The 15,945-nt window shown below is 28.9% G+C and overlaps 1 protein-coding gene across 1 annotated transcript; it reads right to left on the bottom strand.

Annotated features, from left to right (window-relative positions):
* Nucleotides 1-291: 291 nt before the first annotated feature.
* Nucleotides 292-5,691, bottom strand: LOC113386356 (cytochrome P450 6k1-like). Its single transcript, XM_026624141.1, has 9 exons — nt 5,469-5,691; nt 3,549-3,700; nt 2,603-2,735; nt 2,297-2,421; nt 1,947-2,128; nt 1,627-1,877; nt 1,379-1,541; nt 1,209-1,300; nt 292-470 (listed from the first exon to the last, which is right to left on the bottom strand). The coding sequence occupies exons 1-9, from the start codon at nt 5,689-5,691 to the stop codon at nt 292-294; spliced, it is 1,500 nt and encodes a 499-aa protein (XP_026479926.1).
* Between the last annotated feature and the right edge of the window lie 10,254 nt (nt 5,692-15,945).

Below are 15,945 nucleotides of genomic sequence, written 5' to 3'. Positions count from 1 at the left end.
TTAATTATAAAAATTGATAATTAATTTCAGTTACTCTTCTAACATACTTCTAATTACATAAAACTAAAATATTTAGTTCTACTATGCGAACGGATTTTTGTCCAAATAAATGTCCAATAGATAGATGTAATTTTTTAACAGATAGAAATTAGAAACGCATCATCGATTTATATTTCGATGACGCCCTTATCTCCTGTTGTTAATCTTTCATCACTTTTACTGCAGTCTTGTAACAAAATGTCTTTTTTAAATACCATGTTTATCCTTCTGGTTTAAAATACTTGATGCTAGTCATTTGTCCTCTTTCTGTAAAGGGACAATATCAACCCATACACCATTAGCAGCCTTGTGGAGCAACGATCGTGTACTAAGTTTCATGGGAATTTCTGTTTTGTCGCCAACTTTAAATTCGTACACTCGTAATATTTCACTTAAAGCTAGACGAATACTGAGCATTGCAAATCTGGCACCTGGAACAAAATATACAAAGTTTATTATTGGTAAGGTTAAAAAATGCAAATGGGAAAGGAAAGAACTCATCGGGCAATTCTGCCGTAACAGCGCTCATAAAATAGCGTTGTCATGGCAACGCTCTCTTATGCTTGTTCTTGGAATTGAAAATTACGAAATTTTCCATCTATTTACCGTGGGATCAGGTGTATTTTACATATAAACAAGCAAAGAATAATGTTCTGATAACAGAATTCTAGATGGTGCAGTCATCATAAGATTATTCTTTGCTCGTTTATATATATAAAATACGCCTGCTCGCACGGCAAATATTATATACTGTCTTCTGCCCCACCAACGATCGTCGGAGTCTGAATTCTCTATTCAAGGTCAAGTGGTAAGTCACGCAATATTAAATAGGAAAGAGAAGGAATAGGGCCCAGTTGAAAAATAGATGTCGCAAATATTCTATGAAAGGAGACGGTTCGTTTATAAAAATTGTTTTAAAATATTATAATTAAAAATATATGTAAATATATATATATATACAAATGCATACCCTGTGCTATGGATAAAATGTGTAAATCTTTGTCTTTCTTTTGATAGATAAACATTTTCATAATTTTCAATACCAATAAATCCATTCCTAGAACATTTAGCATCGTATCTTATGCAATAATTCATATGTCAATTAATTTTGCAGTTTTTAAATATGGTTATTCATTTATATACAAATAATGTAGAAGTAATGTAATCACCTATACAATTGCGTGGACCTGCACCAAATGGAAGATAAACGTATGGAGATCGTTTTGCTTTTTCTTCTGGACTAAATCTTTCCGGATCATACCTTAAAATATAAAATCGTTTCAAAGAATTAAGCCAAAGCTCATTGGAATAGTTAAGGAGTTAGTCATAAAATAAGCACCTGTTTGGTTCTGGAAAATGTCTTTCATCAAAATGCATTCCGATGACGTTGATAGAAACTATATCACCAGGTTGTAAAATTAGTCCTGTTGAAGGGTCCAATTCATAAGGTGCAGTAACAGAGCGATCTAGACGTGCTACTGTAGGATGCAAACGCATGGCTTCTGCAAAAATATCAAAATGTCTTTAGATGCTAATCATGTAAAGAACAAACTCTTTCCGATGAAAAAAGTCGTTTATGGCTTTTACCTAATATAACCATTTCTAGATAAGGAGAATCATGTCCCAATTCTGCAGTTTCTTGTCGTACTTTTTCTTGAATCTCTGGATGTCTTGCAAGCTCGTAGGCCGTACTTGAGAGTGCTGAACTTGATGTCTCGTAACCGGCTATCATGAATAATAAGGCTTGAGCAACCAGGACCCGGTCATCACTCAACACTGCACTTTCCTCGGTTCCTGATGAAGCAGCATCTAGTAGAAGTTGGAGAAAATCGTTTCTCCTAAAATATATTATAGATAAAACATTCTGTAAAATCCAATTTATTATTTCTTAAAATTCTATATATCACCTATTTTTGGTATCAAGTTCTCGGTATTTTCTTGTCTGTATTACAACTTCTGCAAGAAATTGCAAAGTTTCATGATGAAACATGTTGAGAGGGACATATCTGGCTAATCCTGGCCAGCAAATCATGACAAAGAAAATCAGGAAGCGCTGGGGAATGCTCACTTCATCAATATGGGAAGCCCGCTATAATAAAAAATAATTGTAAATAATTATAAATTGTAAACAACATGGTAAATAATGGTAAAATTTTGAAAATTAAAAAAAATCTTATAAGCTTGAGAGAAATATTAGATTTCTGAATGAAAGAAAATGTTTAAAAAAACTTCGGAGTTTTGCCAGAAAAATTCTCACTTGGATGAAATCAGCGTTTGGATTTGTTAAAGAATCACATTGGACTCCGAAGGCACAATTGGCAATAATATCCATTGCATAGCGTCCAAACAAATCTTTCAAATCTACACTGTGCTCATTTTTACCTGCAAATAAAAACGATGGAAAATATTATTCAGTAATCATCTTAAACCAAAATGTAAACGAAATTCTCAGATGTGAAGGATTTGTTCATAGAAACAATTAGATCAGCGCTAGTAGGTCATTTGCGGACTTTTCGTTGAATGATGGATTGATGAGTTTTTATTGAAAATTTTAATATTTTACCTGTTACATCGCGTTCGTCCAGGAACTGAACGATTTGCTTAGCACTGTGCCGCAAAAGTTCAGTCATGGCTCGAATTTTCCCACTGCTGAAGGTTGGAGTCATAACACTACGAACTTTTTTCCAATGTGTACCCTGGAGAAAATTAATTTCTATAATTACCAAGAAAAAGAATGATTATTAGAGTTAAAATAGAATTGTGCGAGAATTTCAAAAAACAAAATTATAAAATTGTAAGGAAGACTATTTAGAAGCCATTAAGATATGTACAAAAACTCAAAAAATTGATTGTGCTAATTGTTGAAAAGTAAATAATTAAAACTAGTCAATAATACATCATGAGAGTAATATCATGATCTATAAAGAGGTGTACTTTGGATATAATGATTAAATAAAAAGAAATCTGGCCCGATTATTTTAAAGATGAGATGAAATTAAAACTATTTGAATAATAAGGAAGAATATACTAAGATGCAGGACCAAGTAAATTATCCATATTTCTATGGAAAGTAAAACTCGCTCCTTTATGTAAAATACCAAATTATTTCTCTCTCAAAAAATTTAGAATAAATATTTGAGAAACCTATAACATGGATCACTCCGTAAATGTTGAAACATTTGTTGGTTCCGCAAACCAATAAAAAATATTTATTGCATATAAAATTATCAGGAAGAAATGATGTTGCTCGACTTAATCCTAACACATATTATAATGCCTAATATTATTGATATCATACAGTATTGCTGAATTTTAATTCTGTTCATATTCCAAAGAATAATTTTTCGTATAATTTTATTTTAATGTTATCATGCACTATCAGGAAACAAGTTATACGTTATCAAGCACATTTAAATTTCAAATTTCTTCAACAAATAATGATAAATCGGCATTATAAATTCTTGAATAACATAACCAAAAAATGGTTGATATCTATAAATATTTATTACCTTCAAACTTATTAACATATGTCGTAAATAATTGTCGTCTCGTAAGTCAAGAGTTGGTCTATCACAGAAATAGTCGAAGTCCTTGATCAAAACTGTTCGTACTAATTCTTCGTCGATTAGCATCAGTAATCTTCTGGCTCCTTCATAATATCCTATCAATTATAAAAAAAATCAAAATAACACTTAACAATATGTATACTTGTTTCTGTGGATATTTGAAATTTTATGTTGATTTCATGAAAGTTATACTGGCATTGAATTTCAATAATTATCAGTAATATTATTTTAAGTGCAGCTATATGCATCTATATTAGAAAATACTTCAGTAAATTAAGAAAAATCTGTTGTTTATTGATAATAAAAAAATTGATAAGTAATAAAATTTTTGAAACTAAGATTCTCAAAATAACGACTAACCAAATTCACTTTAAGGAACTTGCCAACTTTTCAGGAGAAAATTTTGAATTTTATTTGTAGAATTTGGTGTACCTATTGATTTTTACCTAATTGCTCAATTTCACTTAATTAGGCACATATTAGTTTTCTATATGATTTATGATACTTAAGAAGACAACCCAATATTCAAACATATATTAATTTTCATAATGAAAGTATAATGATTTTATTAATATTCAAAGTCTCGTTCTACCTAGTCCGTCATTTAATATTTGAATTAAATTATTTACATTATAATTATATAATTTATCTTCCAGAACAGATATGCAAATGATATTTTTTATTGATTAATATAAGGTCAATCAAAGAAAGCATCAGTTCATATGAGAATCCGGTTTTTATAACGCCACTGTCAATTTTTTGAAAAGTTGTTCCTGCCTAAATATATGGAACTAGTCAATAATTTAGAACAAATATAAAGTAGTCATTTTAGGCACTTGAATTGCCTTAGATTTTTTTATAAATTTTATAAAGAAAGATCTTCTTTCGACTGTTCTATAATTAAAAATAAAGTCCAATTGCTTGATTTGCAGAATTTTTAGCTAAAAATTTAATACTGATTTTAAGAATAAGTTCATTGTTTTCTATTACATTATTATTTAAATAATTAACTTCCCGTAGGCAAGCTATAGTAATCGCAAAAAAATCGAAAATGAAATTTTTTATAGATCTTTACGTTTCAAAACCTTCTGAACATTTTGGCATACTTTAGAAAAAATGGATGTATGTGTGTGTGTGTGTGTGCGTGTATGTATGTATGTTCGGATACAAATTTTTGTCAACGATTTCGGGAACACGGATCAACCGATTTGGATAATTCAAAAAACATTCGATTCGTATTGATAAGGAGACGTGCTGATTAGTTTTTGGCGAAGGCAGGTCTAGCCGTTCCGAAGATAGTGGGCAAAAAGTGCCGAAAACTGTAACTCAGTTTTTAAGAGAACGGAGCGTCCGATTTGGATAATTCAAAAAACATTTTATTTTGGAAAAGCAGGTGCAACGACTTTGGAGATATGGAGGAAAAAGTAAAAAAATGAGCCATTTGGCGGTCAAACATGAACATTAGACATATGCACATCAGAGTATCAATTATTTTATATAAATTTTAATAATGAATACAAATATTATATTGTTTTTGTTAATATTTTGTCTCTAGAACAGGTACGAAGCGCGGTCGCGCTGTCATTTTAGTACGAGTTTGTTGGAGCAGAGGGTGCAAAAAATGATCATGCCGTTTTTGAGTAAGCGAGTAAGCGAATTATTCAAATCGGTTTGAAATTCTATCAAAAGTTTCAAATCATTGAAATGATCCACTTTTATTGATTATTATTGATTATTTTTATTTACTCGAATTTTGAATTGCGGTACGGGAAGTTCCAGCAATTTGCCTTAAGGCACGATGCCCTAATTGCCTTAAGACAGAATTCCACTTACAGCTAGTTTAAAATTGTGATTCGAATTTACCTGCGTATCTATATTCCTTCATCTCATCATACAATTCCTTTTGCATTTCGTGAAACGAGCACCTCATTGTAAGACGTTTTCCCAAGTTTCCCAGGAAAATCATTGGAGGCACCGGAACCGCCACACCACGATTTTGCCAATACTGTTGCGCCTCCTTGGATCTGCGGTAGCACCACATGAAAATGGCCAATAGGGCTGCCAAAATTAGGCCGACGTATGCCATTCTGGGAAAAGACTAAAGATTAATATAAAGTGATATATATTAACTGATATATATGATATATGATTATTATGAAAATGATTATTATTAAAGGTATGATTATATTATTTTTTAAATAAAAAGTGATGGCGGCAACTAAGAAGACAGGAATTTCAAGAAAAGTCACATATTGTGCAATTATGATATAATTGGATATAAGAACTAAGTGCAACATCCTGCAAACAAGAGTAAACCTATACTCCATTTGTAGAAGAAAACTAGTGTTACATTAGTTTGTTGCTCTACAAGGGATTTGTTGAACTTCACGATATGTTTGCAATAATTGTTTTAGTCCAGTCATTATAGTAAGTTCACCTCTGAATTCGAGATACCCAGCTGTAAGTCTGTAAACACTTGTATATTGACACCCTAAAGTTGTCTCAAAACCTACATATGGTATTGACACCCTACCATATGTAAGTTTTGAGACAACTCTTAGGGTGTCAATATACAAGTATTTAAAGACTTACAGGTGGGCATCTCGAATTCCGAGATTCTTACCTAATTTAAGCTTAAATGACTTGACTATTTTGATAATAATTTAGAAAAGACAAGAAGTAGAAAAATTTCAGGATTCTGCAAGAACTAAAGTCTACTGAACAATTCCGAAAAAAAAAACAAGATATCATGTGAAAAGTATATCATGCATTTATATAGGTTAACCTTGTGAGCTTTATTTTCTTCATGATTATCGTGATTTTATCAGCATTTATAATAAGCTTTCATCAGGTACTTTTTCTCTGTATCTAAGAAAACATAACATAATTTTAAAACTAGTGGTGCATGGCATGGTGCTTTAAGGCAAATTGCTGGAAGTTTCCGTACCAAAAACTATTTTTTTTTAAATCTTTCTAAACCTTTGAAAACAATTAGTTTTTTGAGAAATTTTGAAATTTAAAAAAAAATGAGTTTTTTATATTTTGATTTTTTTTGTATTTTTATTTTTTTTGAACTGAAAAGCATTTTTATCACGTTTTGCCTCGTACCTCCAAAACGGCTGCCTTTGCCAAAAACTAATCAGCACAAAACTAATAAGTAGGAATCGAATGTTTTTTGAATTATTCAAATCGGTTGAACCGTTTTCGCGAAATCGTCGACGAAAATTTGTATCCGCACACACACACATACATTCATTTTTGCTAAGGTATGCCAAAGTGTTCAGAAACCTCTGAAACGTAAAAATATATAAAAGTTTTCATTTTCGATTTTTGGCCCATGACTATAACTCATATATAATATTAAAAGTAAATATATCTTACGACATTTCTGATTGTTTTTGCTCAATTATATAGGTAATACAAGTTTTTAATCCATTACGAATACTTAAAAATTCACGTACTACTTTCATGCATAATAATTACTTAATATATGTAAAACGTAATAATTAATGCGTATTTCAATTTTAATCCATAAATATATGCTAAATAGGTTTCTAACGCCAATTAAATTTTTTAAACGAATGATTATAATGAATGATTATTTCATTGCCCTGAAATAAAAAGAAATGGCAATTCGAATAAAAAGCTTCTTGTTAAACTTGGATTTAGAAATAGTCAAATATAAATTTGAACCAAACTTGCTGATGATATATTCTTTTATTTTAACTTGTTTCTTTTTATTTCTGAAAATTCATACAATGATTTCTTCACACATGTTTCTATTTATATACTTTTATATATATGCAATTGCAAAAATATAAATGATACAACTGTTATATCTTTATTATTTATTACAACATAACTATTAAAAATTTGATTATAAACTATATATCATGATTAGAATCGTGTCAAGACGTATTTTGTGAGTGGTTGTTAATCTACAAGCAGTGTTTTATTGCAGTAAAATGAAAAGTACAAATTGCATTGTTATTTTTAAGAAATAAAACATTACGCATTCATCTGCTACAATACAATTTCTCTCAGTGATAGTATATAATTTCTATCATATTATAATTTGCGAGAGACCAAGTGGAACGGAGAAATCTAAACCAAAAAACTTGGGAAAACCTCTAACTAAGGTATTAAGAGAATTATCTACATGTACAATTTTACTCCATCAGAAATTAACTACTCAAACAAAAGTATAAAAACAGGCAGATAAAAAAAGTCCTAATGACCTATTTTAAGTGTACTAAAAAGTAAAATTTATTTCATCCCACTTTTTTGTACTATCATCACTGTAAAGAATTGCATCAAATTATTATAGTTATTAAACTTATTACTTAATTATTAAACAAGTTTTTAAACTTATTTTCTGTATTTAAAGAACAATTAATTCAATGTCTTATGTAGGCAGATGACTAAACAAATAAGAAAAAAATATATAGGGGATAGAGGGGCTATATGTAACTGGGGTAATTAATAACAGACATTTCTGAATAGCATCTTAAATTATATTAAAATATGTTTTAAATTGTTATAAATTTTTCTGCTTGCAATTAATTTAAAATTTTATAATTCTATCTTATTAACTTTCCGTAGGGTAAGTTATAGTAATCGCAAACAAATCGAAAATGAAAATTTTTATATATCTTTACGTTTTAGAGGTTTCTGAACATTTTGGCATACCTTAGAAAAAAATGAATGTATTTGTATGTGTTATGTGTGTGTCAGCTACGCAGCACGACTGCTTAAAAAATGTTCAAAATTTTCAGAAAAAATCAAAATATAAAAAAAAATCTTTTTTTTGATTATTTCAAAGTTTTGCAAAGGTTTTTTTATTGATTTAGTTTTCGGTACGGGAAGTTCCAGCAATTTGCCTTGAGGCACGATGCCATGCACCATTAGTTTAGTATTGGATTTATCACCCTTCATGTCAATAATGCAATATATTTCTCAGAAATATTTTTCACCATTGTGCCAGTATGTTTCATTTTTTCTACATTACAGTAATTGTAAACCTTAAAAATTGGTTTCTTCCGGTTGATGTCAATCTTTAATCAATGCCCAGTGGCGTCCAAAAATGGATTGCAAATCTTAAAAGTTTTGATTATTTTGCTTTGATTTAATGAACTTGATTTCATTTTATAATAAATGCATTTTTTGAGACTTTTTCAACGCCATTGTAAGCGATGCTTCAAATTTATCGTTTTGCTGATGGCTATTTACAAACCATTTTGAGATAAAACTTCCTATTTACGACACCAAAAGTGGATCTAATGCAAATGCTCTAAATTAAACGCAGAAAGAAAGTATGAACACCAATTAACATGTTTAGTGTAACAGTCCAACGAACCTCAAAAGTTGCATGTGATGTGATGTCTATCTAGAAAGAGAATGAGAATGATCTGGTATGATGGCAAGTCCATTGCACGAACTTGTAGCTCCGGTTTTTTTTGAAACTATTAGTTTTTTGTTTTGGATATACTCATAGAAAAATGCGCACAACTGTATACATATAAGTACAAGCTGTAATTTGCATTTAGCCAAAAGGCAAATAATTTACTAAACCAATGAGATAACGGTATAAAGTTAATTGATTTATTTTTTTATTTTTGCAGATTGTTGAATATTGTACAAATTTGAAAAATATACTGGTTATATTCGAAAAATAGTTGAAATGTTATAAATTTTGTCTCACATACATTTTTGCTGTGAAGTGATTCAGAACAACTTGAAACGTCGAGAACATATAAAATTAGTAAATCGGATTATCAGACAACAACATAAACGTCTTCTTCGAACATATATAATTAAAATATGTCAATATTTTTTATGGAAGTAGTAGACTTAAATTTCAGGACAGGTGAACTGATGGATAGGCAAACCGGTAGACAGGTAGACAGGATAGAAAGGTTGACAGGCTGATAAATAGACAGATACATAGGTAGACAAGTAGACAGGTCGACTGTTAGCCTGGCAAACAGGTAGCAGGTAGACGGGTAAACAGGTAGATAGGTACAAAAGTAAACAGTTGAACAGGAAAACAACTATAATGTAAGGTAGGTAAATCGCACAAAAATCATATATTTATTGATTAAATCGATTATTCACACATATCGGGAAATTTGTGCAACTTTTTTAAGGCAAAATGCCACTTACACTTAGTTTCAATTATATTTATGAAAGCATAAAGTAACTTATCATTTTTTTAAATACACTGGCTAACATTTTCTTTAAAAAATACAGTAAATCTGCATTTTTTTATATAATGATATCTTTATAGATAGTTATATGACATTGTAGATTTATATCGTAGATACTCTACATCTAATTAATTTTCTTAATTACAACGCATATTTTAAACTCGATCGGTAATTTCATGTCAATATATACATAGGTTTCAAAGATGCAATTTCAATATCTTTTTCTTATTTTGTCCTTTCAATCAAGAATTGCATTCTCATTCTAATCCAATCATCATTCAGCTTAATGTTCACCTTCCTCACAGAGAATTTTATAAAAACCATTAAATTTACAATAAGATGATAAAATATATCAGAGGGAAATTTAGGTTAATTCTGCGTTGCTGATGAACATAACGGTTTGCTGGAAGATTGTTATCATAACATAGAATAAAATATTAGTTTGGCTTTCTTGTTTTGAAAATGAAAATATGAAGAAATCACTCTATAATTATACATGCTTTTTATACAAGAACTTGTTATATTCTATCCATTTTTTTCTTAAAAATTTGCCTTTTCATCTATTATTTCTGAAGTCATTATCGGTACTATTTCTCATTAGTATGTTTATTTCTAGAGCAAAAGTACTTTGCAATTGGTCCGAGGTCTCAGAATAATTCTGGGACCCTAAGGTTCCAACTTATAATTTATATTATTGAATGACTTTTAAGTTTTTATAAGTTTTATAAGAATTTTCATTTCCGTTCAAATTTGAATACATTATTCAAGCATCATAACTTATAAACTATGTACATCTATCAAATTGAATTATATTATATTTGTACATTCTATACACATTGCACATATATATATATGCAAAAATTTCAAATTTTCAAAAGTCTTGGTAATAAATATTTACAAAAAGACCAATTCTATAATACTAAATGACTTTTAAGTATAATATTATATTAGCAAAAATATATTTATTATAAAATTTTGTTTCAAAAAATGATGCTCTGTTCATGGATTTATAACTTGTCCTCTATTATGTCGATTGCAAATTAGCCATAAGAAGTTTCTCTCTAATGTTCTTCGTTTTTATCATAATCTTTGTACAAAAGTACTTTCAGCATTTCTTACGCTCTACATATCATAATAATGGCAAGTACTTTTGAAATTGAATTCATAGTTATAAAATAATTAAAAAAGTAAATAAATTCATATTAAAGCTATTTTGCACCGATTTAAGTATGCAATATTATAATTTACTATTTACAAGTTCGAACAAGAGTTGCATAAATATTTTAATTGATATAGTAGTATTATGGCTATAATTTATTTGAATTTTTTTTTTTAATTCTTGGGCAAACAATTGAGTTCAAATTAATTCCTCCTATGTCATGAGATATTAGCTTTCATGCAGATACATAAAGTTTATTTTTAATTAAGATAAAGTATTTGTGTTAATTATCGAAGAATGTTTTGCATTCATAAATACTATATATATATATATATATATATATATATCGATCTCTATAAAAACATTGCATTTGAGCAAACAACTTTTACCATATTTGCGTGGTGCATAATTTCAAAACAATGTTAATTACAGCTTTTTGAGTGAAGTATTTAATCTTTCATATTTACAAAAAATATTAAGTTATATAAAATGTTTAGATATGAATATATTTTTTTATTCCTTTTATATATTGAAGTATTAAATTTTTTGCTTGGAAATGCACATATTTAACGTGTTTGAGAAGAGTTTAAATAAAATAAACGTTTTGATGGCGCTCGATAAAAATATATGTTCTTTAGCTAAACATTTGTTAGCATTTTTTAACTATTAAATTTTAACTTGGATCTGAGTTAAATACTAGAGATTTAAATTCCATGCGTTTAGAGTTATCAATTAACGATTTATTTTCAATGCCATTTGAACTTTGTTTCCATTGTATGAAATTAGCTGATAATATTTGTTTTGGAATTAAGCTGTATGCAGTAATTATACTAGAATTTATTGTTTATATTATTAAAAAAAATTGTTTAACTTTGAAACATATATGCTTCAATTACATTTGATATAATACTTTTGTTCTAGTACACTTTAGACCTATTATATGTGTAGCTAATTTATATTTCTAAAAAACCTAAAAAAATTTAAAAACTTTTTAGTATGTAAATGATTATTATAGTATCTAATTAATTACCATATTTTAAAACAAGAAAACATGGAAACAGAAGTTTGGAAAGAAAAATACATGAAATAAAAAAAAAATGGGGCGAGGGAATAGTGATAATGAGATGAAGGGTAAGAAAATCATTTGTTTGTGGTGGCTCTCACACCATGGACCTGCCTTCGGGCAGACTACAATTTATTATTATTATTATTATTATTTTAAAACGTTAGTGTAATAAAATAGATTGATTATTATTATAAAAATACATAAAAATCCACAATACACAATTTCTCCTCTATTTTGATTATTTCCTTCTAAAATTCGACGTATTTACAATTATTAAGAGAAAACAAATACATATTTGGATAAATAATCAGGACACATTATTGAATGAAAATATCATTCACATATTAACGAAAGTCATTGTTACAATATTTAAATAATAAAATGCCTACTTATTTGTCTTGAACTTTTTACCAACTTTAATTTACAAATTGTTTTGGAGATTTATAAAATTATGAATGAAATGATATATAAATGGTTAAGAGTTTTCATATAATTAAATAAATGAAATAGATTATTCTATAAATTTGCATAAAAAAAATTCGATTAATAAAATACAAATTTAAATATTTCAATTTTTTACGTTTTTAATTACTCTTGTGTTTTATTACTAAATATTGTATTTTAAATAGGAAATCTTTAAATTCTTTAAAAATATGTTGGAAAATTATTCTTCAAAGATTTGAAGAATTGTGTTATATCAATATGTTATTTATTTTGAAACTTAAATGGGGATAATTTTTAAAAGAAATCTATAATTCTTTATATTGGCAAATTATTTTTCAAAGATTTTATAATAAATTTTGCATTTAGAATATTTCGGATTCTTTTTAAAATACAAATTACATTATATCAATATTTTTTACGTTTATTAATTATTGATGTAATTTGCTATTTATTTTGAAACTTAAATGGGTATAATTTTTAAAAGAAATCTACAATTCTGCTCACTGGACAATTATTCTTCAAAGATTTTTCAATAAATTTCAATTTGAAATATTTCGATTATTTTAAATTGTAAATTGAATTATATCAATATTTTTAACATTTTTAATTATTGATGTGATTTAAATCAAATAATTGTTATTCATTTTGAAACTTAAATGAGGATAATTTTTAAAAGAAATCTATAATTTTTCATATTGGACAATTATTCAACAAAGATTTTTCAATAAATTAAATTATATCAATATTTCTAATATTTTTAATTATTGGTGTGATTTGTATTTTAGTTTGAATAAAATAATATCCACATAAATTATTAAAAGGGATAATTATTAAAAGAAATTGGAATTCATTGGAAAATTATTTTTCAAAGAGCATAATTAAAATTTTAAAAATTTTAGTAAAATATTTCACAGGTATACTTACGTTACAAATGGTGTTCACAAATAATGTTTTTGCGCACAATTTACTCAAATTTCAAATATCACATCCACAATTTATTACCACCGACTTTTTCCGGCATCACTTCACTTCACTCCACTTCACTTAACTTTATTTTTTATAATTTTTATATTTCAAAACAATTTGGTTGTTTATCTTTCAAATTTGTTTGTACTTGCGCGCACTGAGATTAGTCGAATGATATATACTAGAGCGGTATATTATAGTTGGAGACGTTAACAAGGTTAACTAGTGGGGTGGGTGGCATCGTGCCTTAAGGCAAATTGCTGGAACTTCCCGTACCGTAACGAAATGTTCGAGGAATACTGAATGTTTTCAAATAGATTATTATAAATATTGTAACATTGTCTAATATTTATAAGAATTATATAAACTGAATTGCAAAGTTGAAATTATTTGTTTCAACAAAAAACTAAAAAAAAAAAAAAAAAAAAAAAAATCGAACAAAAATTTTTTTTTCCAAAATCAATTATTTTGTTAAGACAAGCAGAAAGTTCTTTGAATCATTTAAATCGGACGCTTAGTTCTCTCAAAAACTGCCATTTTTTACATATTTAGCTCCGTATCTTCAAAATGGCTGGGCCTGCCTTTGCCAAAAACTAATAAACACTTCTCCCAATCATTACTAATTGAATGTTTTTTAGATGATTCAAATCGGATACTCCGTTCTCTCAAAAATTCGATTTCTATTTTCTGCACTCTTTGCACCGTATCTCCGAAACGGCTGGACCTGCCTTTGCCAAAAACTAATCAGCTCTTTTCCCTATCAATAGGAATCGAATGTTTTTTGAACCATTCAAATCGGTTGATCCGTGCGCCCTAAAACGTGACTGGAAATTTGTATCCACACATACATACACACACACACACACACACACACACACACACACACACACACACATCCATTTTTTCTGAGGTATGCCAAAATGTTCAGAAACCTTCAAAACGTCGAGAAATGTTAAAATTTTCAATTCCGATTTTCGGCCCATTACAATAACTTACCCTACGGGAAGTTAATAAATGTTCGGGTAACCATCGTAATAAAAAATATACTCTTGGAAAGTATTACTGTCGGCATCTAGTGTGGGAATTGAATCGAGTGGTTTAAATGCTGAGTGTTTTACGGGTCTGGACACGGAAATCAGGCTGGTGCAATCTCTGGTATGGGTCAGTAATTTTGCCATCAGACAGCAATCAGCAATCAGAAGTAGGTGTTCTATAAGCTGTTGTGAATGATCGTATTTCAATTTGGTATTTTTTATGTTATTTATATTTATCGGCCTTATATAGTTACAGTTACAGCATTTAGCCCCTTACCACTTTTCTTTTTACATCGCTTTCTCTATATTTTTTCTGTTTTATCTAATATTTTATTCACAATTGGCAGTTTTCTACTCGATATAACATTTCTTTTCCACAGATTTCTTCATCGTTTTTCTTAAAAATTCTACCATATTCTTCTCTTGTTTCTTTTTTACTTCTAATTCTATTTAATTTCATAACAGTTCAAATTTTACCACTCATCCATTCAAATTCTATGACAGTGTCAAGACTCGATCCTAGGATCGTTGGAGTTTGAGTCGGGTATGCTACTGACTGAGCTATTCCCGTCAAAGTTTCAGAGAATGGCAACTCAGTGGTAGTTCTTTCTAATTGTAATATTGCAAAATTTTTCCACAAGGCCATTTGCTTTAGGAAATATACTTATTTATATTTCATATTTTTAACTTTCCGTAGGGCAAGTTATAGTAATCGCAAAAAAATCGAAAATGAAAATTTTTATACATCTTTACGTTTCAAAACCTTCTGAACATTTTGGCATACCTTAGAAAAAATGGATGATTGTGTGTGTGTGTATGTGTGTATGTGCCTGTGTGTGTGCGGATACAAATTTTTGTCGCCGATTTTGGGAACACCGATGAATAATTCAAAAAACATTCAATTCGTATCGATAAGGAGACGTGCTGATTAGTTTTTGGCGAAGGCAGGTATAGCCGTTCCAAAAATACGGGGCAAATAGTGCCAAAAACGGTAACTCAGTTTTTAAGAGAACGAAGCGCCCGATTTTAATAATTCAAAAAACATTTTACTTGTACTGACAAGATGAAGAACTGATTAAATTTTTGGGAAGGCAGGTACAGCGGTTATGAACTCTCAATAAAAATAAGTTAAAAAAATATCATTTGGGGGTGAAAAATGTTTATTGGGCATATGTACATCACATTATCAGATATTTTATAGAAAATGTGTACACATTATTTTGTGTAAATTATTTTAGGTTACGTACCAAGATTTTAAATTACGGTAAGGGAAGTTCCACCAATTTGCTTTAAGGCACGATGCCATGCACCCCACTAGTTTAATTTCAACTCAACCATTTATCTCTTAAGACAGTGTCAGGATTCGATGCGCGGATTGTTGGCGTGTGAGTCGGGTACGCTACTGATTGAGCTATGCCCACCTTAGTCCCGGGAGCGACAACTGAGTGATCGATCTATAATTGTG

This window comes from Ctenocephalides felis, unplaced genomic scaffold (assembly GCF_003426905.1).
Source record: "Ctenocephalides felis isolate EL2017-DRISC unplaced genomic scaffold, ASM342690v1 CF-g0.4_SCAFFOLD_03571, whole genome shotgun sequence".
Lineage (NCBI taxonomy): Eukaryota > Metazoa > Arthropoda > Insecta > Siphonaptera > Pulicidae > Ctenocephalides > Ctenocephalides felis.
This window is presented reverse-complemented; position numbering and strand designations above follow the sequence as displayed.